Genomic DNA, 27,086 nt, shown 5'->3' on the forward strand with positions numbered 1-27,086 from the left:
ACTATATAATATATTCACGCAACATAATATTCAACTCATTTTTCCTGTTAGTATTTTTACCCCAGGATGAAGGCTGATGCTGGTTTTGCCTCCCAGGTTGAGGATCCGGCCGTCTGCCCTGTGAAGCTGGTTCAGCCCAGCTGCGCCATCTTCACCTCCTGACCAGCACAAAGAGGAGAGGGCACAAATAAGCGAGTAAAAAAAACAAAAAAACCCCCCCAAAAAACGCAGGGGGGGCTTACCATGAAGGCCATAAGGGCGGGAGGAACGCCTCTCCGTCAGCACAGACAGCAGCACCGTGCTCCGAAACAGCAGTTTCCTTATGACGCCGTCTCCGCCGCAGTATTTTCCGACACCTCCTGAGCCGGGCCGTAGAGAGAAGCGCTCTAAAATGACTGGATATCTAAATGCCAGATGGACAACAATGACATACAAATGATGTTATTTTTTTAAGATGGGGGGGGGGGGGATTTAGACTTTTTTGTAAAGCCAATATAGGTCCAACCTCTTCTCCAGAATCTCAGGGTCCGTGATGCGGGTGTTGGTCATGTGACAGTGAACGCCACTCCGTCCGTTCCAACATGGCCCTGCCCCGGCTCCACCGGCCACAGTCTCATAGTAACCTACCGTCTTGTTACCGAATGAAATGTTGTTCATGCAGCCCTGGGTTGGAAGAGAAAGAGAAATAAGCAAAGACAACTATATAAACAAACGTTGAGTCTCTCTGTGCATCATCTTATCATTGTCGGTAGCGCAGGCGTCGAGAGTAAAACATTTCTCTGCATAAAAATCCAGTTTTTCCTCACCTGAGAAGCGGCGCAAACCTCAAACGCCCTGAAGATGACGTCAACGATTCTCTGAGACGTCAGCACATTTCCTCCGACCACAGCTGCATCCTGGGAAGGCTGGAGGATTGAGCCAGGAGGTATGATGACTTTGATTGGTGCAAGACAGCCCTAAAATTTGAAAAAAGGAAATAAAAAAGCTTCGTTTTATTTCAATGAAATTAGGAAGAAGAATTTCTGAGACGTTAGCAAAGTTAGCACACCCTTACTTTACCTGGTTGAGGGGAATGTCCTGCCCCACCATGCAGCGGAGGCAGTAGATGAGGGCAGAGAGGGTGATTGCGCGCGGAGCGTTACAGTTGCCCCAAACCTCCGTTCCCGTTCCCGTGAAGTCAAACGCCGCACTGCCCTGCGGGGATTTCACTCGATTAACCATTCAGCCTGAGAAATGACGCTAATTCTTCTCGTCAATGCCGTATCGTATCAGAACCTTCTCCCTGCCCACCTCTTCTTCATTAATCTTAACCCGCAGTCTGATCGGTGTCCCGTCGTCCATGAAATCTTCCGACTCCACCTCCAAGGAGCCGGTCTGCTGTCGTCTGCGACGCGCAAAGTCTCTGAGCATGTCCCTGACGGCCAGCTCTGCGTTGCTCTGAGACGTTAACACAAACGAAGCGGGGGGGGGGGGGGCGGTGTTATTTTATTTTCACGTTAGCGTTTCATTTTGTAGCCACGGTTACCTGAATGTATCCCATGTAGGCCTGGACTACAGCTAACCCGTAGCTGTCAATCAGTTCTCCCACCAGCAAGCTGCCTCGCCGATTGGCTGCCACCTGAGCCCGCAGGTCTGACAGGTTGTCATGGAGATTACGAGTCCCAGAGCAGTCTGGGTACTGGGCCGGAGCCATCAGAGCTTCAGTTACAGCTGATATGAAGACAGGGGAAGAAGACAAGATAGGAAGCAACAGGAGAAAAGTAGCTTCGGCTTCTTAACTACACCGATACGTTAACGTGCACAAATACGCAATATTATTTCTGATATATATATCTAAAAAAAAAAAAGAGTTTAATACGAGATGTCGAGTTTGGAGTTATTTTTTATGAATAAGTTTCCACGCAAACATGAAATAGCGACAAGTAAGAGCTCATAATGGTGTTTTGGTCACGTAGGAAGAGATCACGAAGTGTTTGATGATCTATTTGTACATGTTTGGGTTCAGTAAACACGCCTCGCTAACGTGACTTGTACTCTCTATCTTGTGTGTAGCTTTGTACTATCGCTACTCTCTCTCTTCTTAATCTTTCTTCCTCTCATCTTACCCTCTTCTTGGAAGACGCTGCCGGTAACAAGTTTGAAGGAGGTGAAGACTGCCCCCTCTTGCTGAAGGGAGGTGGAGTGAGGGGGCATAGAGCCAGGAGTGATACCTCCAATGTCAGCGTGGTGCCCCCTGCTGGCAACAAAGAACACTGGCGCGCTCACGCCTTTCCAGAACACCTGGGGTGGGGGGGGGGGGGGGGGGGGGCATCAATGTCAGTGAGGTACAGATGATGGAGGAAAGTCAAAACAAGACTGACCTACCGGTGTGATAACTGTGAGGTCTGGGAGGTGGCTGCCCCCGGCACATGGGTGGTTACTCAAAATCACATCGCCGTCCTCCAGGTTGGTCCCCAGAGTTTTGAGCTGCAGAGAGAAGAACATCCTGCCAGAGTCGGGTTTTGAGTCTACATTAGTCTCTGGGCTCTAAGGGGTCCACATCGCTCACCTGGAACTGGACAGTCTCCTGCATGGCCCCCAGGTGGACAGGGATGTGCGGCGCATTGGACACTAAACCCCCGTCTGGTCCGAACACGGCACAGGAGAAGTCGAGACGTTCCTTGATGTTTGTGGAGATGGAGGTTCTTTGGAGAACTCTCCCCATCTGTTCTGCAGAGGAAGACAGACGGAAAGATAACATTCCCTGACCCTCCGTCTACCCTCCTCAGGGAAACCTTTCTCTCTCTCTCTTCGACCCCCCTCCACCGGTGTACCTGCTATGCTCATGAAGCGGTGGGAGAAGATGGAGAGCTGCACCGTGTTAAGCTCAGTGCCGAGGAGGCAGCGGCGGTCAGATCCGACAGTCAAGCAGACATCGCCGCCTTCTGTCAGACGGGCCTCACAGCACGGCTCCACCAGGATGGTGCTGATGGAGGAAAACGGATGACAAACACGCCACAACAGACAAGTTTTAATGCAAGATGAAAAGATGAGACCAAAATCCAGTATCTTTCCAACATGCTGAAATAACAAAATATCAATATCAAATATATTCAATGTTATTAAGTCGATGAGCTTAAATTACTGATAAAAACGAACAATTCAAAGCAGACAGACGACAAATGAATCCAGAAAGAATCGGGTTCACCGTCTTCATTTCAGCAGATACTGACTCGACACATTTCTATAAATCAATCAGTGAGGGAGACGCGCTTGCCTGTTTTTGTCAATGATGATGGCTGGTCCCTGGATGCAGTGACCACAGGCCAGCTCCTCCCATAGATACACACTGGTGTCCAGGTAGCCCTCCTCAAAGTAACACTTAGTCCTCTTTAGAGGGAGAACAGAGAGAAAATGGGCATTTAGATACAACCTCTTATATTAGTCTAAATATATAAAGTGTGTGTGTGTGTGTGTGTGTGTGTGTGTGTGTACCGTGACAGGTTGGGCTCGTCTTTGTCCTGCCTTTGAGCTATACACTGATTTGATACCAGATCTCCCACAGCCCCTCACTCGGATGTCATCGACCACGATGGGCCTGTCTGGGATGGTGAATCCAAACTCCTTCAGATAACTAAAAGAATGACCCCCCCCCCCCAAAGAAAACCCCAAACACAACAGGAGGTTTCAAGTATGAGAAGCTGAAGGGTCATAAATGTGAAAGTAATGCCAGCTTCAAAGTGTGCTAAGCTGAAAATGGCACATTAACCACACTGCATGTTTGCTTATGCAGTCCACACAGAGGGCATACGAAGGTGAAAATGTGCCGCCGCTGACTTAGTGCCGTAAACAAGGCGCTAACCGCTTGGTGAAGGCACTCCGGAAGTCTCCGGATCCACAGGACCGGCCGTTGCTGGGGTAACCAGCAGCGCTAACCATGAGAGCACAGTCGGTGCCCTGATAGCGCAGGTGGAGGAAAACCTCAGAAGATAGCTGAGCCCTGAAAAAGACAGGAACCGCGAGGCGGCATAAGCGTCGGGCAGTCGCTATGTAGTCTGTTGATCTGCTGATTATTGATTTGTTTTGATCTGGGAAATGTAAGAGAACTATGAAAATTGTTGATTAACTTCTCCCAAAGCTGCGTGATATTCAGTTAACTGCTACAGAGGAGGTAATAAACCAAAAGTATTTGCATCCAAGAAGTTAGAATACTTTTATTTTTTTTAAATCAGTCATTAGATAATTGATCAATTGAACTTTGCAGGTCATCGTTAGTGAGTGTTTCTCCTCATGGTGATGGAGCGTTACCGTGTGAATCCGCGTGCACGGAGGGTACCGTGGCAGCGTTTGGAGAGCTGCTCCACCCTCTGATCAATCTCCCCGAACGAGCGCTGCTCGTACTTCAGGGAGCAAGGCTCCTGCACCTCCTCCACAACGTCAGCTAGAGCCAAGCCATACGCCGACAACACACCGCTGTACCTGCAGCGCACAGATATAAACACGCCATACATGAATACGAGTGACGGGCAAACACTCAACATGACCCCCACCCCCCCCGATCGATAATTTTCCCATACTTGTGAATGAAAACCGTCTTCATGCCCAGCTCTCGGGCAATAGAACAGGCATGTTGTCCTCCCGCTCCCCCAAAGCATGCCAACACATGCTGAGATGTATCATGACCCTTAGCCTATGAGGGCATGGGGAGGTGGAGGAGGAGGAGGGAGTGAGGAGGAAGAATACTTGGAACATTTAATAATCTCTGCTACTATTTCACCAAGATGGAGCGGAGAATCCAAAACCCACAGTACCTGCGTAAGAGCTCTGATTGGCCGGCACATGGCCTCGTTAGCAACACGAATAAATCCCATAGCAACCTCCTCAACGCTCATCGCTGAGATGCTGCTGTTGTTGTTGTGCGACTTGTTTGTGGCAACCTGCAAATGAAATCACCACCAAACACACACAAAATACCCCAAATAACAGAACCTTAGAATCAATACTGAAAGATTTATCATGAAATACAAAAAAAACTTTAGAAATACAGAAAACTTTAGTGCCTGTGACTGATCAGAAGACAAGAAGAGGTTGATCTCCTGCGTCAGTTCATGGAAATGCTTCATGGTTTCTTCTGAGGAAAGTGGTTCGTTCTCGCCCGGCCCAAAGATGTTGGGGAAGAAGGAGGGGAGGAGGCGACCCAGAGCTAAGTTAGCATCAGTTACAGTCAGAGGGCCTCCTAGGAAAAAGCCACAGGATCACAGGTCCCTGTTAGGAGTCTGCACAGTCAGGACTTGTCCGACTGTGTGTAGGTGGAAAAAAAACTAGACGCACGAGTATGACTTCAAGAACAGAAACAGACTGAAGTTAAGGACAGGAGCCGAGTCAGTATATTTCAAAATCTAATCGACAGCCACGTTGATGGATTCAGTGGAAGTAACATAAAACTGAATTTAATGCAGTAATGGTGAAGGATTAAAAACCAAAACAAAGTATAACCTTTTCTGTAACAGGTCGGTCCAGGATGTGCACCTGCAGACTCCGGCCCAACCACAAACATCCCTGATCTGAAAGAAGCATAAAGGCAAGAGTTCACAGAAGCAGAAATCGGTGCCATTGAATTTGGATGTCAAATTAAAATGAACCCAAACTAACGGGTGCAGACAAGAAAGACGGACCGTGTTTGTGACATTAAAAGCTCTACCACTGGTGGAACGCACGTCACAGTTTTGGAAACTATTTGCCTGCTTTACTCATTTTCTGTTACCAACTAAACAGAAAGTCGACCAAGATCTACAGTATGTAGTCCAAAAAGTCCAAAACAAAAGAGGATCTACATTGTTCAGATGATTCACACATATGCACCAGCGTTTATACCGGTGATGATACTGCACTTTTTCCCATTAGATGCACTAGCGCATACGTTAGGAGCACCAGGAGCCTTTTCAGTTCCCATACCTATTGATTATTACCTTTGCATTATAATGTTTTTCTATAAATAGGATTATTGGTGCAGTTAAATATTCATCTGATGATGAAAACACTTTGTTTATCACCAAGTCTGAGGTTATTATGAAAAACATCAATTGATAAAGAAATGATCCTAATGAAATAGTACTATCTGAGACTCCCCCGGGACAGAAGTTTAAGCTCCTCCCCTTACACATCTCGGCATCTATATTGCTGTTCTGGGCTGGGTTGTTTAGGGACAGGCGGAACAAGCACTGCAACATTTTTCTTGGCAGAAATAAAAAGAAAAAAATGAATGAGGCTATGCTTTAAGGTTGCAACATGACAAAAGATTTCTAAAGGGAGGTGGAGCAGCACACAAGCAAACGTACGCATGGCTCATTAATTCGCACCACTTAATTCACAAATAGATTCGTACTCTAGACAAGCGTATCCTATAGTGCACAATCATTTACCAACACGTACGTGCAATATGCACAGACCTGAAGAAGAGCCTGGAGCCGCCACCTGCAGCTACAGTGTTGATGTCCAGCTGCGGTGCCTGCAGGGTGACTCCAGCCGTCGTGGCCTCAAACACGTGTTCGTACTGGCCAGCGTATCGACTCACATCCGTGGACGTTCCTGGGAAAAGGACACGACACCAAGACAAGACATTTAGCAATATTGTGCATCAGGTGACTCCTAAACAACATCGTGAAGTTCTTCCTGTAGTCTTGAGTCTCAGTAATGACTTAAGGCACCAACGCCCCACTCACCACCCATATCAAAGCCAATCACAGGTTGGTTCTCCACCTGGCTGTAGGAGGTGATGGCGTAACCAACCACGCCCCCTGCAGGGCCAGATAGAATGGCCCGCGAACCGCAAAACCGCTTCATGGGAGTCAGGCCGCCGTCCGACTGCATGAAGAGGACGTCCACGTCCTGAAGACAACGGGCAAGAGATGGAGGGGATGACGGGAGTCGATAAAGAATATAACTATGAAGAGCCCGCATTTTTTTATATGAGCACACCTTCAAGCCGTCCTTGAACCCGGCGGTAAAGCCTTTTAAATAGTGATGAATTTTGGGTGTGAGGTAGGCATCGGCACAGACGGTGTAGCCGCGAGGCACCGCCCGCACCATGGGCATGACCTCGCTGGACAAAGATACCTGGGCGAAACCCAAACGGCAGGCCACAGCGCCAACCGCCTTCTCATGATCGGACCATCTGAGAGAGAGAGAGAGAGAGAGAGAGAGGGGAAGACACAGCGAGAGATGGTAAATCTGGATTGCGAAAACAAGCATAAGTCTCTTTTGCAATGTCAGAATGGCCAGATTAGGATCTTGGGTAAATATGCGTCTGCAAAAAGCAAGTACTGACGTGTAGGAGTGGAGCAGAAGGACAGCCAGACTGGTGATCCCTCGAGACAGGACACCGAGAAGGTCTTTTTCCACTTGCTCCAGATTGAGCTCCTTCCACACCTCTAGGGAATCCCCTGTACCGCCTGCAGGAAGCACACAACACAAAACACACTCAGATTACCAGGATTATTTCACAGGCAATGTTTTAACCTGAAGGCAGTTTGCCATGTGTGTGTGTGTGTGTGTGTGTGTCAGATTCTGTTATGGACAGAATCTCCAGGCCACATCTCATAAGAAGCAGTAGCTTCATTGCAGAGAAGAGATCTGGAGGTAAAGGTTTGGGTCCAGAAGGAAAATGAAACGATGAATCGTAAGTGAGCAAAATAAAATTAAAAACAGACTTGTTCATTGAGAAGTTTTTTTTCTTTCTTTTTCTCACATATCTGTGACATACCGGTAACTGAATGGACATGCACAATAGTAAAAAACAAATGCATGAGTACAGGACATCGCCACCGTTCTTCAAAAGCGGCGTGCATTGCTTTGGATACAGGCCATGAAAAAGTTCCTGCAAATGGCGTTTACACGGAAACAACGAAACCGTGTTGTTTTCAGAAGGTGACTCACCCGTCACAATACGTTTAGCACCTTTGGTTGGCAGCTGACAGCCATCTTGCCTGAGGACGACTCGCTCGTCCACCTCTATTACCTCCTCGTACAGCACTTCAGGAACGACCACCTCCTTGTGCACGCAAACAAATATGTCGGAAAAAGTACAAATATAGCGTCGTTTACTTTTACTGCGTAAGAATAGCACTTAACAGTGAGGTTGGATACAGTTCATAGCAGAATAATGTGACGCGTTTATAACACCAAGTCTAGATAAGTCAGCTATTATAGCATCACAATGGACCCGGGGACAAATTCCAAAGCCTCGCTAGCGTTACCCAAGAAGTAGCCATACTCATAAATGTCTGGAAGCCAATGGCCACCACTTTGTATTAATGTCTGAATAATACATTTGGTATTGCACTATTTATACGTGTTTCTTTTCTGATGTTTGCATACATTATCTTTTGGTGACTCTGTATACATTATTATTATTATTATTATTATTAAGCGTTACAAACCAAGTCAAACAGCTTTGGCCTGGCCTGCGTGCCGATGTGCAACAAGTCCCTGAAGCCCTTTGTGACCAGCAGAGCAGTCCTCTCCCCCTCCCTCTCTAGCAGGGCATTGGTTGCCACGGTTGTACCCATCCTAATCCAACCAATCAGAGCGGTGTTCACGGGCTCGTCGCGAGGAAAGGCTTGCCCCGATTCCTGCAAACAAATTCACATGAATATAAATACTCTTCATAGAGATGAGACTGTGGCATTAATCATCCTCATTTTTTATTTAATCCTCCGTCCGATGTGGTTTGAAGACATATTTTTATCGAATCTCATGCTTGTAGATTGTGTTGAATGTGGAATTATAAATATATGTATAAATGTAATATTGTTAAATAATATTTCCTAATATGTCTCAACACTTCAAGCTCATCACATTACCTCTTCCAGGATTCTGCGGATCCCCTCTGTGGGGGCGTCGTCGTAGTTCTGGGGGTCCCGGGACAGAAGCTTAAGGACTCTCTCCCGACCATCGGGCAGCCGGGCAAACACATCAGTGAAGGTGCCTCCCCGGTCGATGGCAAAGTCAAATTTCCCCCGAGACTCAGCCATAGAGAAGTGCTGCGACACCTGCAACAAAGTGCAGCGAGGGAAGGTCAGAGAGAGGAGACTACGACTCGACTCTCTCACTCAGCACCGAGGAAACAGCAAAGATTAAATCACAATGACATGCCCACTCTCCGACCGACACACTCACCTGTTTCTGCCTTCCCAGCTCCACGTCTCCAAAGTTTTGGTGTGATTTGACTTCTTGAACTCTGACCACAAAAACAACACACCTCATGCAGATTTTATTTTTATTTTTAATCTGACTATTTACATCTTTTATAGTAGAATTGTTTTTCTCCCCTCAAACAAATAGCACATATTATGGAAGCCCGTTTCTGCCACATGGAAAAAAAAGTCTCTTGCTATCTCATAATTATGACAAGTCATAATTATCTCATCTTATCTCATAATTATGATGAGATAATTATGAGATAGCAAGAGACGTTTTTTTTTTCATGTGGCGGAAACGGACTTCCATCCACCATTACTGGAACATAAATGTATATTATTTCCCATCATAAACTTAAAAAAATGATGTTTTTTAACGCATCACCTCTTTTTTTTGTTCACCTTAATATGCAAATGATCCAGTTTAAGTAAATTATATTCACCTTTACGGAGACGCATTAAGTCCCGTGAGCAGAACGAGCAGAACACACGCCCGACATATGGTACGGATCATATTTTAAGCTCTGCATGAATTCCACTAGATTATAAACAAATACTCTTTGCGTCGTCGCAAAGTGGATTGGACGCAAAACTAAAGGTGGAGTCGACCCAGAGCTGTCTTAAATCAAGGTTTGGACGCGAACCCAGAATGCACACGGTGAATCCACAAAGAAGCAGCGACGTCGCTATTTACCTGCAAAGACTGCGTGAAGCGAGAGAGTTTAAATAATCCAGCAGACTCAGAGCCTCGCCTCCCTCCGGAGAAAACACGTCGAGGACCTCGAAGGGAATGACGTCATGGTTGGAACCCCGCCTCCTCGACAGGAGTCTTCTGGCTATCCACTAGGTGGCGGTATAGTCAGACAGTCCCTGCAGAAATACGTAGAACATTCATTCATTCATTCATTTTTAACCGGCTATATGTCAAGGAGAAACGGACAAAACTTCAGAAACACCGTGAAATAATCTTACTGTGGAAATAAAATGTACGGGTTGTAAAAATAAAAAGTAAATAAATAAGTAAATAAATCAAGGGCAAAATCTTAAGTGTAAAATTCGGTTAAATCCATCGGAGTAGGAATGGACTATAGTATTTTCATCAGTTCATTGTTGTTTTTTATAAATATATGTTTATTTTGCTGAATGATGCACCAGCAGTGCCTTTAAAAATTTGGGACAGGGGCCAGAAAAATTCATATTGGGGTATTCAGCAGGTAAAGTGTTTCCTTGGTACCAGGTGTCAGTATCAAGGCTCAGAAAGCTCACTCATTCACACACTCATAGTGAACCTGTACACATTGATCACTCCAGATAGGAAAGTTGAATTTGCTAGATATACCGTATTGGCCCGAATATAACACGATGTTTTTTGCATTGAAATTAGGCTGAAAAAGTCGGGTCGTGTTATATTCGGGGTCTAGACATTATACCCATTCTGAACGCTAGATGGCGCCAGATATCGTTACAACGAATGGTGAACTGAACTCGCCAGGCCAAAGCGAACGCCTATCATTATTTTATTGCGATGTTTTTCCTTATTCATATGTGGTGAGATGTGTCTGTGTGGATTTGTGTGTGTGTGTGTGTGTGTGTGTGCGCGCGTCTAGCTGGGGCGTGTCCCGCCGGAGCAAGCGAGTGTGTGAGAGAGATAAAGAGAGAGAGCGCGCAGAGCAGCAACAGAGAGAACTAGGAGACAGAGATATGCGAGCGATAGGAGGAAACGGAGTTTTGTTTAACAGTGCAAGTAAAATAAAGCAGCTTCAGTGATTCAGCACGTCTGGCCGGCGTCCATCTTGTGTTGCTGCGCTTCAGCCTTCGTCCCCAGCGTGGTCTGGAAGTTAACCCCTGAGGCGCTGGAGAATAACGATCTCCCCAGTTAGACTTCACTTTGATGGTTCATGCAGTTATTGCAATTTTGTTGTTTTATCACAGTAGATTGGTTTATTTACATTTTAAAAACCAGAAGCCATTCATTTACAAATGTGATTGCACTTTAGTTCACATATTTAAATGTTCAGATATTAAGATGTGAGACAGTTTTTGCATGATTTGAATGTGGAAAAATAACATGCTTTTTCTCTCGAATTTATTGTTATAATCATTTGTTTCAGATGTACTGGAATTATTTTCTGTACAAAAATTGAAATTGGTGTTCAAAAAGTATTTTCTCAAACTTGAGTCTTGAAAAAGAGGGGGTCGTATTATATCCGGGGTCGTGTTATATTCGGGCCAATACGGTAGTTGCACATAATGAAATATATGTTCTCCACTTCAAGATCTTGCAGACGACCAGACCGGCTAAAACATCAGCAGCTTTTATGATGGTTGAAAAACAAAACATTTAAAAAGTGCATTGAAAAATGGCTGGACCATCACTGTTGTGGTAACAAATGATTTGTAATTCATTTTTATTTCATTTTAATTCTGAGTTAGCAGCTGACGAATGTTAAATCACAGAAGTCAGAGTGTTTAGAGAGCATTTATTAAAATCGAAGGCACAGGATGCATCAGAAACACAGCGCTGATATTTGACAACAAGTAACATTAAAGAGTTATTCTTGGCTTGTCAGTGCCGTAGTGCGGTTGAGGGTGATAATCCTTTTACTTTGGGTGACAAAGTGAATGGTTGGTGCTCTGACTGTGGTCATTTCTCATACAGTGTGCACTTGCATTCCCGTATTACAATAATATTCATGCAGCGATGAACTAGAAAATATTCACAAGATTACTATTGATACCAAGTTGTTCAAGTATTAATCAATACGCTGCCATGTATTGATAATGCCATCGCACAATACCAAGGCCAAAGGTTAGCAGTACCACATCCTGTCAAATACAGAAGTATGAGATCGATGCAAAGAGTCTCGGCTCTACATGTCCGGGACATCTTTCGCATCAAGATGTGCAAGATTTACACACTGAAAGAAATAAAAATATATATAACAAAATAAATTCTATAAATCTGTTCGATTTATTTCAGAGATTTGCATATTTCCTGGCAAACGTCGCCACAAACGCTCTGCTGCAGCCTTTGTGCAAGAGAATAAGGCCACTTCAGTTTAATCTAATGCTTCCTAGCAAAGTATAATTAACAAACCTGCATTGGACACACGCAGTGCAGACATTAAATTAAAGCACCACGTGGACCAAAAGTAGCTCCTCTCCCTGCGTAATGATAACAATCCCATCAATAAATATTATATTCAAATGCAGTAATTAAACCCAGTACTGTCTCAGTTAAAAAAAACCCACAGCTTGCTTGTCCGTGATTGTGAAAGACAAACTCTCATGGCTGAAAGGAAGTTAAGAATGTCTCCGGTCTGTTTTGGCTTAAATGCACCTTTATCTGCACACTGGGCTTGTTGTCACAATTTCAGAGAAGTCTGAATTTAAAGCTCAGTTTTTCCATTTCCTTCGATGCTATTGCCACACCCGAGGCTTTCAGTGGCAGTTTTGGCATTTAGGATGGCATTTCTGGTTATTGACGTTGCAGCGACATCCTCCGCTGGTGTCCCCGGGACCCTTTAAAGGAATCAGAGTAAGACACGTCAAACATTTGAATAACGTTTAATCACCAGAGGTGGCCTGGCTGCACGCTGTGGTGGAGAAAAAGGCGAGTTGAACCGTGAAGGAATATTCTTTCTTTATAGAGTCTACCTAATCACTTATAACAAATCCACCAAAAGGGGAATTAGCTGTTCTTTCATTACGCAGATGTAGATCACAGACACATCATATTAAAAAAAAAATCCTGATTGTGGTGAAGATATGATGGGAAAGAAGGATTTCATACCTTTGGCCCCCAGCGGGGCCCTCTGGTCACCCAGCAGATCTCAGTGTGGCAGACGGTGCAGCGAAGCCAATCGCATCCATCCCTCTTCTGCACAATGATGCCGCACTGGGGACAGTGCATCGCCTCTCCTGACTGCACAAGAGTCTGCGAGGGAGAGAATAGGTTGAAGACAACGATGTCGCCACTTATTTGTTCTGGATATTATCACATCGTCCAAAATAGTCACACACATGGGACAGAGTTTATGTACAGACGTGCATATTTTGTTTCTGTCGAGGTTGTTTATCGACTGCATGTTTTGCACGTGAAGTGTAAAGGCCCAGTTTGGGCAGTGAATCCAAATCAGACCCCCTGGCACCATCTGAAGTTGAGATAAATAAAGCCGCTGGTCTCTTTAGGGGCACATCGGCGTCAGTTACGGTTCACCTTGAGCAGGTGTGTTGTCCTCCTGGCAGCAGAGTCGTTTATAGCACGGGACGCAAGATCGTCTTGGTATTGTTTGCAGTTCATTCCCTCATGGATAGACTGAAGAAGACAACAGTTAGGATACAAAAGCAGAAATGCTGGGATTATTTCAGTGAACACCGATGAAAGTCTTTCATACTTTGCAGATCAGACAGTTTGGTTTCCTGCAGACGGGGCAATGGAAGACATTGACCGTGTCCTCGTAAACACACCAGCCCATACAGTCTGGCGTTGCACAGTGGTAGCTGCCCTCGCATCGGGACTCTGCCACCGACAGACCTCTCTGCAGCCAGCGCTCGTACTCCTCGGCGGACACCAACTACACAGAATAGGAATAGTTCACCTAATAATACTGCTGACAGGTTATGCAAGGAAATACATCAGCTGTCCGGGTGGGATCAGGTTTTCACATGACATTTAGCGCCTGGGGAAGCTACCCAAGAGAGGTACAGTATCTCATTACTGCTTGCGTTGGGTTTGACTCACAGCTCTGATCTCCCTCTCCTGCAGGGAGCACGTACAGGAGTACGTCTCATCTCGGTAAGGACAGGACACCTCCGGCTCCTCACTCAGCATGACGACCGAACGTAAACACTCTCTGGGCAGGAGCACACCAACACGCGGCTAAAGGCAGGTCTGAAGCACGAGAAACGCTTCTCACCCACCACTTGCTGAATCTTTACCTGCAGAAGCAGTGGAGACACTCCCTCAGGAGGACCCCCTCTCCCGGCTTGAGGTCGACGTAGCAGATCCTGCAGTCCACAGGCTCTGGGTTCGGCAGCAGGTCCTGGCTGTCGATCATCATCAGCTGGGCAAAGTTCTCCTTGCGCTCCTCTTCCCTTGCCTGGCACACGGGATGATGTGTTGGGAGGGGATATGCATTAAACCTTTTCTCTTCTACTTGTCTTACAGGGGCAGAGTGAAATTGATTATATATATATATATATATATATAAGAAATGGATGTATTTGCACAGACATGAGCGGCCACACACATTGTATATAAAGACTTTATTCTGATTTCTTTTAAAAAACACAAATAACAGTGCAAAATTAACAATCAGGCCAATACATTCAATGAAGTGGAAACCTCTGCTCCTCAGAAGTTCCTGAAAATAACACCCAGCAGAGATCACAATGAACCAGCGTCTTTCATCATTCCTCGCTCCAGTTTGACTATCATGTGTTGCCAGGAGTTTGTACCACGGCAGAAGATTAGAAGGAGGCTCGCTCTTCACCGTGGCAACCAGCAGACCTACTTCAGAGGACTAGATCAATGCTCAGTGCTCTATAAATACAGCGGCCGCAATGCCGCAGGATCCTGAGTTCAAACAAAGTGTCAAATACAATAAAGAAAGAACAAGATTGTTTAAAAAAAAAAATGAATAGCTCCATTTGTGCAGGCTTTTCGGTGTGTTCGAAAACACACTAAACTACGTAATGACGATTATTGCAGAATTTTAATTATGTAAATGTTATTCCACCTCTGACAGAATGAAGGAAGCAGTAAAAAACCGAACAGAGAAAACCAGCCGGAAAACAGCTTTGTGATACTGAATAGGCAAAATTGGGCCCATCTCGGCCGGGTAATCTGGAGATTTAAGAATGTTTGGTTATTTTTTTTTTGAAACTTAAAAATGTCAGTAATGTCTTGAAACATAGAATCAACAGGTCTCGTGCAGGATCTCACAGACGTGTAAACACCGTGCAGACCATGATGCACCTCTGCGACCCCCTGTTGTGACTATTTGGCATTAACAAGGCTTAAAAAAGTTCATCTGTTTAGTCCAGATGTGCTTGTTAACCTACATTCTGTCAAAAGCTACACCCAAATCCTTCAGATGCGACCAATTCAAGCAAATAGATGCTCATACAGACAAAGCCTTTGATGAGTTACTGTATTTAAAAGGGAAGTGTTTGGTGAGTGCATCAGAAATATGGCTGCAATTTCAAACGAGGAAACACACATAAACATGGTGTGTGTCTGTGTGTGTGTGTGTGTGTGTCTGTGTGTGTGTGTGCTTGTGTCTCTGCGTTCAGCTGTCCTGGTCCAGGTTATACAGGATTGACTTGTTTGCACTCCTCAGCACCTCTCTTCTCCCTTTCTCCTTTAAAAAAACAGAGACAAAAGAGAAGAGAGTCAATCTGAGAGAGCTTGTAGGTTTATAATCGGATGCCAACTTCCTTCTCTCTCCTTGGTATTATTCCCAATTTGCTGCTGAAACTTTTTACAAAATTGCCACAAAACTGCATGTAAAAGTGAGGTTTAACTAAGTATGTATACATGAATAGCGTGTGTAGTGTGGGTGTGACGCAGTACAGGTAGGAGTGTGTGCTGCGTACCTGCTGGTACTGTCTGATGGACTCCTTCTCCTGCTGGATTCGCTGGAACTCCACGGCGTCTGGACGGTATCCCCCTGGAATGACGTAGTTCTCAGGGCGGTTTGTGCTGCAGATCTCACAGCCCGGACGCGTCGGCTTATTAATGTAAGTGCAAGAGGGGCATGGCCAACCCTAAGGCACAGAATGGCTCTTTAACCCTTTCCATTCTCTTTCAGTTGTTGTCAGACATGTTTCAAAATGTGGGTAAAACATATCAAAGTGGCCGCAGTCTGTTACCTGGGTGGAGGCTGCGATGGCGCCCAGAGCCTGTTTGAGTTGGGGCATATCCAGGCGGATGAGATGTCCTAACTCACTCACGTTCCCTCTCTCTGACCCACCTGAAACGTTTCATGAGAAAGCAGACGTCTCTCATAAGCGGCCCGATAAGCGCCTGCAACGAATAATCCTTCGCCGTTGGCCCACGAGTACCCCTTACCCTTACTGTGGCTTCTGGGAGGGGGTTTGGGAGGCAGGGTGCTGTATGGCCTCTGCTCCACGGTTGCGAGGCCATTTGTAGAGGCCGCGGGGAGGGGAGGAGTCGGGAGAGACGATGATGGATGACCGAGAAGAAGGGCGTTCTCCTGGTCCTGCTGCAGCATCTGTAAGGTCAGGCGAGCGTGCCGGGCTGACAGGAGATACAAAAAGGCCGTGTCGCCGTCCTGATGGACGCCGTACGAGGCCAGAGAGCGCTGGTCAGCGCACAGACACTGGCCGATTACCCAGCGCTGTACCCACGGGTGGAAGCCATACTCCAGAAACATCTGAGTGAAAGAGAAGCGGAGAAACGGCGTTAGAATGAGCGAGTGCTCTGCTGTCGTTCTGCACGGTACGGTACGGACCTAGAACAGACTGTTAAAGGGGCTCCACCGCATGATTCTGGGCCGTCCTCCACCCCCCTTTTTATATCTTTAAGAAGGAGCCCACAGCATTCTACCTCTATGCATGTCCAAGCCCAACTTGGAGGCCCCTGAATAACAAGAGTAGCAGGACGGGTGCTGTTAACCTTCTCTTCTTTTAATGTCTTCCTTTTGCGTGTTTATGCTGCAGCGCTAACACTCAGCTAACGTCTACGATGTCTTTTTGCTCCAGGACACGGGGCACACTAAAACACATAAAATATTTCTCAAATAAAAGCAGGAGCTTTACATTTAGAGCAACAGAATGAAGGGAAGCGTGCTTCAGACTGACCTGCTGCTTCAGTGCCGCAGTCGTCACGCGTGGAAAAACCTTCACGGTAATACAACAGGACGAAGAAGAATCCTCGACGACAACAGCCAAGCTGTGATAAAACGGAACAGCGGCGTCACAACCTACTTTATATTACGTATTAAAAGTAAACAATTACAGATCATCAACCACAATTCTTTTTTGGGGCACTCCTACCTGATTTCAGCGTCTTTATTATCCCTGGCAGAGGGCTGGATCTTCAGAGTGACATGCTGTCGGGCGAGCGTGGCAGCGAAGACGGAAGCCGACTGCGTGTCGCCTGCTTCTACGGCTCGGCAAAGCTCCACGCAGGTTTCCTCTACGTGCGGATGAAGGCCGGGACGCAGCGTTGAAAGAAACGGGTAGAGGGGCCGGTGAGCAAATCAGTCACGTGACGTCTCACAAGAGGAGCCGGGGGGAATAAACCGGCCAGTGCACACACCTGTCTGCTGCAAGGACCAGGTGCTCTGAAGACGGAGGCCATCAACGGGGGGGCGTGGTTGACCACAATCTTTCGGGGCAACTGTCAATGAGAGAGAAACATACGTTAAATTGTAAACTGGAACCTTTCGGTTTTCCCGCTAGCTTTTATATTGCTGCTGCTGCTGCTGCTTTAACAGAACAGAAAAAGGCAAAGTGAACGTTTCCGTTTGATCCTTCGTGTGTTTTCGTCGTTGCCGTTTCCATTCTTAGCTCATTTGCAGTAAATGATCGCGCTGTTGCATTATAAGGAAGGGCCACGGAGGAAACACAGCAGCGCTGAGCGGGCACAACGGCGTCAAGTGTGACTGTTCATCCAGTTTGCGTGCGTCTCTGGAAACAAAATGGTTTCTGTGTTTGCCGAAATGCTAGAATTGATCGACAGTGTGTTCCGCCTTCATGCCAAACATTCATTCCCAACCTCGAAACAAAGATATCCTCAGCGGAGGATTGTCTCTCCACTACTATAGAGAGAAAATACTCAATCCATAGTTGATAATTCGCCGATCACGCACTTACCTTTGAAACTCGTTTAAATACAACCTTTGTTGTTATAAACAATTACTAGCGTTCAACAGAGAGAACACGGAGCAATTCGCCGACGTTCCGTCTGAAGCTTTAAAAAAAAATAAAAAGACGGCGCCGTTAAGCAGCGTCCCGCAACGCAATGAAAAAGTCTTCTGTTCAAATAAGTCGGAAGTAAAAAGAATTTCGGGACGACTCGCTCAGTTCGGAGGAAACGGCAACGGAGAACCGACGACCCCTGCAGATTTGCTGGTCTGGAGGCGGAGCCTGACCTCTTTGCGCTTCCCTCAGCGATGACATCACCACCGTCGCCCACTCCTGAGCCTCCCGCTCAGAGAGGAAGTTGAAGCTGATGCGGTCATGTGGAGGCGCCGCCAAACTCAGTTCATGGCACGTTGGTGACTTCACCTCATAGTTTACTGCCCCCAAATCGAACTCAGCGATGGTCTGGGAAAAGGCAAGAACAGCGAGAAGATGAAGAGATGAGGGAGGACGAAGGAATCGGGGATGAATTATGGGTTGTGTTATCCCTCGGCACCTGGTACAGAAACTCATCAATGCCTTGTTTTTCTTCAGTGAGTGTCCAATAAGGAAGGGCACTGATTTTAAACAGTTATTCAATTCTATAAAACAAATATCGGCTAAGTAATTAAGAGTTTTTTGCTTAAAAATGCCCATTCTTAGTGTACAAATGTGTCATATGAGAACTGGACGGGGCCCTACATCGGGAACAGCTGTCAAAGTGAACGTGCTAATGAAAATAACCAAATGATAAAAAATATATCATCTGCCTAATTCCTTTTGATAGTTTAAATAAAAGTTGTGTGCACATAAAGTAATAATGACCTCTCTTTTAAAATGCAGTTAACTGCTATAATACTACTACTATACTACTACTACTACTATACTACTACTAATAATATTATTACTACTAATAATATGTCTCTGTAACTTTGACTTTGTCACCAATCCTTCCACTGACTACTGAATGATCTCTGCTCTCTGCTGCGCATGCGTGAACTCACCGCACTCCGGCCGGTCCCGCCGCTGTCCTGCAGCGACAGCCGGAATTCCCCGGACTTCCCCGGGTCCATTCTGAGCTGCAGGCGGAGGGAGTCGCCGCCGCCACCGGCTCCGGGAAGACACAGCGGCCGAATACCGGAATGACACACCGACACCCGAACCGACATGAGGACGGTGTGGCAGCCGAGCTGAGACTGCGGGGCCTCCTGGGGAGCGAGCAGCGCGGCGGCGGAGGAGCTCCGCTCCGGCGCGTCGCCTCCCGAAGTCAACGACATGAAACGTCCTAAAACTTTCTCTGCTCGTCTTCTACATTATCGTGTCCTCCATGGTTATTTAACAAGCAGGAAGCAAAGTGCGTATCTCCCGTCAACTCTGGAACGACTTTGATAAAGTCCCCCTTCCCCCTCTCGGGGTTTCACTTCTCCCCCCTTCCCGCTATGGCGTCGTTTCCTTCAGAGTCTCCGGAGTCTCCGGGGCCCCGAAGCAGCGGCGGGGTCGTTCGGAAGATCCATGTTAACGCCGAGGCTGATAAATGGTTCGGCGCTGCTGCGGCTGCTCTCACGTCGTACTGCGCATGCGCGTGGCTCGTCGGATGACGTAGGCTGTGTTGTGGATGCTTTAATTATCTTAGGACAGATTAGTTTGATTTACTTCGTGTCAATTTTCTTTTTGTTATTCTATTCATTTCACGCAACTGCGTTCCCCGTATATACATATATATATATTTGCGTGTATGTATATATATATATTATAAATGTCATATTGTATTCAGCGTGTGCGCAAATATTCAGCCACAAAGAGGCAGCAAAGCTTTCTTTTTCCATAACTGTTCTGCTCAAATCTGTCTCTGATATTATCAGACTGAATATTTATGATGTATTTAGGAGTATATCAGCATCGAAAGTCCCATATCCACCCCCAGCAACGTTAAAAGCTTGCTTACAACAGCTGTTATTCATAAAAAAAGAAAAATCTTCTGGGAAAATTGCTTAATTATGTAACACCCCATAGTTCTAGATTTTTTTTTTACCCCCACCACAGATCGTTTATTACGGTATACTGGATATATATAATAACTATCTACTGGTATATATATTTAAATATGTTTTAGGAGACTCCCAAAGTCTTTTATATTTAATTAGCAATTATAAACCAGCAAATCACGAAGAGCAAAAACAAAGAATTGACTGGATTCAGTTTAAGATGATTCATCTCTCAGCAAAATGTTAACAAGTCCAGACCTACATATGTGTATTACAACCCAGCAGTTTAGTAGCAGCCTGCATTTATAATAGATTTTGTTTCAGTGAAGCATTTTAAATCATTGGATTTCATTTGTTTCTAAAGTAAAGGAGAGCAGAGACCCAGGTGGGACTTGAACCCACAATTCCCAGCTCCGGAGGCTGATGCCTTGTCCATTAGGCCACTGGGCCCAGACGAATGCTGTGTTATAATCTCACAGTGATCTCCATGATTTATTAACCCCTTTATGTCACAAAGCATTTCCCACCATTGCAGCCATTGCAAGATCTGGTTGGTATTTTTAAACATTGCAATCCTTATTTTTTTTTTTTAAACCATTCATTCCTGAATTAAATTAAATGGCAACAGGAAATAGCTTTATTACTGACTGCTGATGTTATTTATGTTTTTAAGAAAGAGATTCAAGCAAACATGATTGATGAATATCTCAGCCCACGTAATCTGTAGGTCAAGAATTATGAGGCAATTAAGAAAATATCCTGTAGCGTGTAAGAGGAAAGATTTAGAAGCTTAGCTGGTTCCTTTAATCACTCTGCTGCAAGCCGAGTTTTTTAGATCAATACCACATCCCTATAAAAAAGGCCTCATGCCAAAATAATATCAACCGTCTATGAACACTATAGTAGATAGTAAGATCGTTCCATTAATTTATGAATGAATACTTATTAGATGAACATCATGGATGCAAAGGGAATGATTTTTACGTGTCCTCTCGTCTCTCAAACATTTCATTCACTCAGCGTAGACGCAGAAGGTCTGACCTCCATTCGTACTCATGCAGATGACGCAGGCGAGATGAAGCCATTCAATCAGGCGCTGATGACATCGTGACGTCAAGGTGAAGAGGAGGAACCAACCAGCTCCAGTATTGTTCAAAAAACATAGAATGAACTGTAGAAAGCCCCGACCTAATATTAGAATCAGATGTGGACATTTAGTGAGTTCAATGTTCAAGGTTACTTTATTTGTAGCCGAAGGTAGATTTGTTAAGACTGGGATAATTAAAAGACCAAAGACAATATGGATTATGGATCGAAAGTTGTGAATGAGCGACAGACAAACAATAGTTTGTGTCTGCTGAAATGATAAAATACTGTCTTTCAACTGTCTCTGAGTTTATTTGTGATTGGCCCAGATTTAACCCAAACAGGGATGAACTGAACTGTGTCTCAGAGTGTTCGCAAAATCCTGTTTTCTAATAAGGACTCCTATCATAAATCATGTCAGCTTCTTCTACGCTGCAGCATGATTACACCTCCTCAGGTAGTTTCCTTCTCATTATTTTTGGCCATCACGCCACCTGATCTCAGCATAGGATGAAGCTATGGCTGACTTCATTCGGTTCAAAAGTTTCTGCTTTGCAGTTTTAAATTCTGATATTGTACATGTGGAAAAATGTGTTCACCCGTTTAAAATAAATAAATATCACGTTCATATTAGGCACTGCTGACTGCTCTTACATAGCATCTTGACCTTCACAGAAATCAATTTAGTTCCCAAGGCAACTTTACATCCAAATACATTTGTTGTGCAAATGCCTCATCGCACCAGCGACTTATGTGTGATTCATCACCTCTTTTAGTGAATGTACTGGTGGCGTCGTGGGAATTCACATGCACTGACAGTATATTCAAAGCTATCTTTGCTTTTAAATCTGTCTCACAATAACATTCTGCTATTACTGATTTAGAATTATACCCAGCGGAGTGCCAGTAGCTGCAGGGAGCTCTTTGGATTTATGTTTGGTATTTGGAGGCAAAGAAATTTGTAAAAGTGTGGTTTAGTTTAGACATGCATTTAGTTTAGTTTTTTTTGGGGCTTGAGTTGATCTTGTCCTGCCTCGTACCTCGTAATCAAACTGATTGATGAAAGGTTAATAAAACCCCCCCGCCCACCACAGTCACGGGTCAGTGTCTGGCAGGCCTGCTCGAGGTGCTGGGTTTCCCCATGTTCACTAATTTAAAGTTGTCTGCACGCCATTGACTTCTTGATGGACTGCGCTGTTGCGTGACTGACACCAGGAGAAAGCGCCACGAGCAAACCTCCGTTCTCCCGAGTGGCGTTCAAAGAGTGGGAGGAGGAGGGGTGATGCATCCTGTGGTCTGGGATCACGTTCTCGATTCATCATCCACATGAGCAGCGTGGATATATAGGCTGGAGCACACCTGCTCCAGAAAAACAACTTCAGACCTCGGCCAGCTTGACCTCAGCCCGTTACCGAAGTTCAAGGTAAGATGCTGTTTGTTGTCCGCTTCATCACTTTATTTTATTATCCTGCAAATATAGATGTAGATGCAAGAGGAATTATGCATTCATGCAATTGTATTGTTCTACTGTTTGGTCTGACACAGCCATGTCAAATCACCGATAGAGTAAATGTTACTTATTAACTAAGAATACTGTATTTCTATAACAATAGTTTATGGACCTTTTTGCAATGTTTATGAGTCTACAATACCCCAAATAACAGCGCTTTTAAATCTTCATGTGTGAGCATCCAGCTCCTAGCAGTGAGGTTTTTAAAGACGTAATACTATTTCAAAGTATATTTAATTCTCCTATAAATAATGTTGTGTTTGGTTCCTACAAAAAAGTAAACATTTTCTACATAGTGTTTTTTTTAAAGGCGATCTTACCTGACTTAAATCTCATACTGTACGTTTGATGTTTAACTTTCAGCTTCTATCTTTCTTTTGTGAGTCTTGTGTGGGCGATTCTTCCCTGAGCAATATCCCTCCGTCCCCTGCAGTGCCTCCGGCGACTCCACAGCATGCTGCCTGGGAGAGCGGCTGATGTCCAGCTCTGCGTCCTGACGAGCCGTTGGCTGTTTGCAGCTCTGACGCTGCTCCTCTTCCTCTCATTTAGCTTCAGCAGTGCTCACAGCACCACAGTGGAGCACGACTTCCACATCATTCACAATGTCGACAATAGAAGTAAGTGTTGGTTTTATTTAACCTTTATCTTTACCTTTATCAGAACATAGTCAGTCTTTTTGTGACTATTCATTATGAATTCATAGAGATGTTGTTTTGGAGAAAAAATATACCTGGAAAATAGATTTATTCTTAAGGTTTTGCTTCTTAAAATTATGTTGGCAAAAGGCTAGTTTGAAAATCCTCTCTGAATATCAAGGGGCTATTTATTGCATTTGAGTATTGACTATTATTTTACAAAAGAGACACTCACTGCTCTTTAATTAAATCAAAACGAGTACCATCCTTGCTTTTTACTTTCCCATGCAGTCTGTGTATGTCTGTTACCTTGTCACAATTTAATGTGCATCAAGTATGGTTGCTGTTTTAGATTGTCTCTTTTAAATAATTGTATTAAAGAGTGGATTTTAATTAATTTAATTACTTTAATAATTATTATAATATGTCTGATTTTATTTTCATGTATCAAATAGTTTAAAAAAAACAATAAATCTGGGAGTACGTTATTGAAGTCAGCATTTTATTTTAATGCAAGTAAAAATGAGATGTAAGACTAATCATTTGATTATGTCATACCTGGAGGTATCAACTCTTTGAAAATCCTGCTTTTTCTACCAAAGTGTGAAGATGAGAGTCAAAGTTAACACTAAAAATAACTTGATAAATAAAACGTTGAGGTTTAGGGTGGAGTCTGATTTTATGGACCCATTATTTTGCCTTTTCCTTTAGCTATACATTTTCTTTTAAAGAATCCTAAAATCTTTCTGTGTTCTGTTAATGCCGCTGTTGTGGTGTATTGTGTGGCTTCCAGGTCCAGAGATCGACCCATTCTGGTACGTGGGGCGTGGGGTGAGACCTATCGGACGCTTTGGGAAGAGGCACAATAGCGTGGAACCTCTGCGCCGCGGTCGGATGCAGCCCGTCATCAGAATGTTGGCGCTGCTGCTTAACAGCCTCAGAGACAAGGACAGCCTGGGACAAATGTTGCAAGGGGAGGACAGGGATTGACTAACGTGGCAGCTTGTCCTCAGAGTGTCTTCATTTTTACCTTAATTGAGGTCATTTCCCTTTTTGCTCTAGCCCAACTATACGTGTCTGTTATTAGGCCATGTTTAGGATTCTATTGAACGATTTCTGTAAATAAAAATGCATTATAAGGCCTAATAAACCAAGATGTTGTGATTGTATCTGTTCATCATTTTTCTTGTAGCTTTCCTCTAATTGTAGGTACACATCAGGCAAATTTTCCCCCAAACAATAAAACTTTTAAACTTCTTTAAATTTTATTCATTTCATAATACATTTTTTCTCAGAATATGTGGCACATAGAGAATCAGTATTTTTTGCTTGCTATCCCCCCCCAACTTGTCAAATGGATTGCAACAAATACTTTGCACAAACGTGAACAGCTCACTTGTGGAGCCGGGCAAAGGGAATCTCATTCAAACTGGATTTAAATAGGACAAAAGAAAGATTCCTTTTAGTCCTGTGTGTATATAATATTTTCGGAGTATCTGGGACACAGTTACAGTCGTAAATTAGACTTCCATTATGAATCCAGCCCTACAAATCATGACAATTACACACAGCGTCTTGGACACAACACAGATGGACCGATTGCTCAAGTGTGATTGGCCATTACACATATTTTACATCATTTTCAGACATATACATAATATTAATAAATTCTGTGTTGATATATATATATATTTACATTAGAAAAATACAGGACACTGATGATTGGACCCTTGTGGCTGTGCTTCTCATGGGAAATCGTACATCAATTTTGATAAAACATGCTTCTATACATCGACACCTCTGGAGAACAAGATTGAGAGAAGGACAGGATAAATGTGCAAAAACAAGAGCTGTGAAAGGCTGAGATGAAATGGCCACTCATAAAAGGATCAGCGCATTCATACAGAAGATCGTCACACCTCCAACTATGCTCTTAGGCTGTGCATGAGACAACAGCGTGCATGACTAACAGAGACTCTGACGAATGCTAGAAAAGCAAATGAAACGCAGTATTCTGAAAGCGGGTTTTATGGGTATAAATACAGTATGAATTGTACTAGCCTTTCCAAAAATGCACGTTTCCATCTGTACTTTCTGACATTCTCATCATTATATCTGGCAGAATATTCAATGTTAAATGCAGACAGACACTGGAAGCATTCGTCATCACCACACATGAGCGAATCTGATCGGAGTAACTGAGGACGCATCCTGTGGGGAGGTAAATACTTTCAGTGGTATTGCATAAAAATGTTCAGTAAAGTACAAAAATAAATTCCTTGTAACAAAATTGATGGTTTTATGGCATTTTTTATATAGCCCATCAGATTTCATAATGTAAAAAAACATTCTCAATGCAACAGAAACGTCCAGATATGACCCAGTAAAGGGAAAACAAGCAGAGATTTTCTTTTAAAATTAAAGGCCACAGCTTTTTAAATCAAATGTGGAAGATAACAGGAATGAATAAAATGACTATGGGTTGAAGAATACTCAACGAAGGAAAGCTGAACCAAATATTAAACCCAAACCTGTGAGGCATTATGTTGGGCTGACTATTTCTGACATTCACAGATTATTCAAATCTTATTTTAAGACCTACGAAAAAAGCCCACAGCTTCCATGGTAAGGCCCGAGTCAATTTTACTACTTGGGACTTATTTTCTGCCTTTTCTGGACAAATGGGACACGGCCGTTAAATTATGAAGAGAGTCACTGAGAGAGCTGGAGGTTCTGGGTGAATGAACATCCAGACTACCAGTATCTGGTCTGATCCAGAGCCGTCTATTGGCAGGAGAACAGCTCAGAGTTTATTTTTGTAAATGTTAGAATTAAAAGGTGGATTTCTTTATATATATTTTTTACTCTTGCTTCAAAGCGTGTGAGGAACAGCAACCTGTGGAACTCCAGAATGGCTGAACGCTTCGGGTCTGGAGTGAAATAACAAGCTATGGAGTCCCTGCTTTGTGCCGAGTTCATTCAGAGGCTGAACCGAGGCCTCGGACACTTTGGAGGCATTTGCTCTGATACTTGTTGGCATTTTGAATTTTTTTTTTTTTTTTTTTTTTTATACTTTATTAATCTGTCCCTTGGAGGGCAATTTGGTTTGCAGCAGTTTGAACTGCTGCTGGTCGCAGTGTGCGCATGCGCCCGGGCAGTGCAGGTGAAGTGTCTTGCCTAAGGACACAACAACAGAGCTGTTTCCCTCTGATTCCAGCTGCTGAGCTAAGATGCTGCATATTTACGCACATATTTACTGTGTCAGTGGTATCGATCCGCTCCCGTAACTCAAGTGTAAAAAAGTATTTTACAAAATATCAAACTCTTCTATTAACTACGATTTGGAGGCTGTTTACAGACAGATTTCTGTGCTTTTTCTTCCACTGTATTGTTCCCATTTAAAAATGTAATGGCAGGAAGGAAGGAAATCTACAAACGACTTTGTGGCTATAGAGCATGACCGTATAGAAAAATGGTTTGAAAGAAAACAATAAAATGTCAAAGACGCTACAATCAATTCCCCAAATGAGGATTACCATCTGATAGCTGCGGGTGAAAATGACAATCATTCCAAAGAAGCCTTTTGGAGGGGCTTTAACTATGAAATGATTCCTCATGGCATTTTATTTGGTGAAAAAGAAGATGCAGTAAAAAAAAAAAGAAAAGAAAAGATGACTGACGTTTTTTTTGGGGGGGAGACACACTGAATCACAGAAAGATTTTTCCACATCTTCATTGTACAGTAAATCACAATACTCTTGCAAACAGATAGAAAAGGGAAAAGAGAATCATTTCTGTCCTTACAGATGCTCCTCTTTCAGCT

The 27,086-nt window shown here is 44.2% G+C and overlaps 3 protein-coding genes and 1 non-coding gene across 4 annotated transcripts; 1 reads left to right on the forward strand and 3 right to left on the reverse strand.

Moving 5' to 3' along the window:
- Nucleotides 1-60: 60 nt before the first annotated feature.
- Nucleotides 61-9,011, reverse strand: LOC137915989 (5-oxoprolinase-like; the record flags this gene model as incomplete). The annotated part of the gene is made up of 26 exons (XM_068759111.1): nucleotides 8,841-9,011; nucleotides 8,418-8,609; nucleotides 7,915-8,029; nucleotides 7,307-7,430; nucleotides 6,958-7,153; nucleotides 6,702-6,867; nucleotides 6,429-6,567; nucleotides 5,476-5,543; nucleotides 5,040-5,215; nucleotides 4,791-4,916; nucleotides 4,557-4,669; nucleotides 4,288-4,458; nucleotides 3,842-3,979; nucleotides 3,475-3,613; nucleotides 3,257-3,369; nucleotides 2,814-2,965; nucleotides 2,549-2,709; nucleotides 2,365-2,466; nucleotides 2,106-2,280; nucleotides 1,526-1,710; nucleotides 1,291-1,437; nucleotides 1,060-1,194; nucleotides 807-956; nucleotides 506-663; nucleotides 243-403; nucleotides 61-158 (listed from the first exon to the last, which is right to left on the reverse strand). Coding segments are annotated over exons 1-26 (3,771 nt in total), but the record flags the coding sequence as incomplete, so codon positions are not given.
- A 2,594-nt stretch (nucleotides 9,012-11,605) lies between these two features.
- LOC137915987 (ranBP-type and C3HC4-type zinc finger-containing protein 1-like) lies at nucleotides 11,606-19,395 on the reverse strand. The gene is made up of 14 exons (XM_068759110.1): nucleotides 19,052-19,395; nucleotides 18,299-18,473; nucleotides 17,464-17,544; nucleotides 17,199-17,340; nucleotides 17,004-17,094; nucleotides 16,252-16,576; nucleotides 16,053-16,153; nucleotides 15,777-15,947; nucleotides 14,118-14,278; nucleotides 13,921-14,032; nucleotides 13,574-13,753; nucleotides 13,396-13,494; nucleotides 12,970-13,113; nucleotides 11,606-12,698 (listed from the first exon to the last, which is right to left on the reverse strand). Exons 1-14 carry the CDS (start codon nucleotides 19,322-19,324, stop codon nucleotides 12,618-12,620), a joined length of 2,136 nt encoding a protein of 711 aa, XP_068615211.1. The 5' UTR covers nucleotides 19,325-19,395; the 3' UTR covers nucleotides 11,606-12,617.
- Nucleotides 19,396-20,409: 1,014 nt separating this feature from the next.
- Nucleotides 20,410-20,482, reverse strand: trnar-ccg (transfer RNA arginine (anticodon CCG)). Its single transcript has one exon. It is a non-coding gene; the product is annotated as a tRNA-Arg (tRNA).
- Nucleotides 20,483-23,082: 2,600 nt separating this feature from the next.
- Nucleotides 23,083-24,253, forward strand: LOC137915991 (prolactin-releasing peptide-like). Its single transcript, XM_068759113.1, has 2 exons — nucleotides 23,083-23,245; nucleotides 24,057-24,253. The coding sequence occupies exons 1-2, from the start codon at nucleotides 23,083-23,085 to the stop codon at nucleotides 24,251-24,253; spliced, it is 360 nt and encodes a 119-aa protein (XP_068615214.1).
- Nucleotides 24,254-27,086: the final 2,833 nt, after the last annotated feature.

This window comes from Brachionichthys hirsutus, unplaced genomic scaffold (genome assembly GCF_040956055.1).
Source record: "Brachionichthys hirsutus isolate HB-005 unplaced genomic scaffold, CSIRO-AGI_Bhir_v1 contig_421, whole genome shotgun sequence".
Classification (NCBI taxonomy): Eukaryota; Metazoa; Chordata; class Actinopteri; order Lophiiformes; family Brachionichthyidae; genus Brachionichthys; species Brachionichthys hirsutus.

Excerpts from the sequence above, each read along its gene's own strand:
- LOC137915987 (XM_068759110.1), bottom strand. The coding sequence starts at position 19,324 with ATGTCGTTGACTTCGGGAGGCGACGCGCCGGAGCGGAGCTCCTCCGCC. Across the intron at positions 18,474-19,051 it reads GCGGGACCGGCCGGAGTGCG|ACCATCGCTGAGTTCGATTT; the intron begins GTGAGTTCACGC and ends GCCTTTTCCCAG. Across the intron at positions 13,114-13,395 it reads GGACAACACACCTGCTCAAG|ACTCTTGTGCAGTCAGGAGA; the intron begins GTGAACCGTAAC and ends TCTCCCTCGCAG.
- LOC137915991 (XM_068759113.1), top strand. The coding sequence starts at position 23,083 with ATGCTGCCTGGGAGAGCGGCTGATGTCCAGCTCTGCGTCCTGACGAGC. Across the intron at positions 23,246-24,056 it reads TCACAATGTCGACAATAGAA|GTCCAGAGATCGACCCATTC; the intron begins GTAAGTGTTGGT and ends TGTGGCTTCCAG.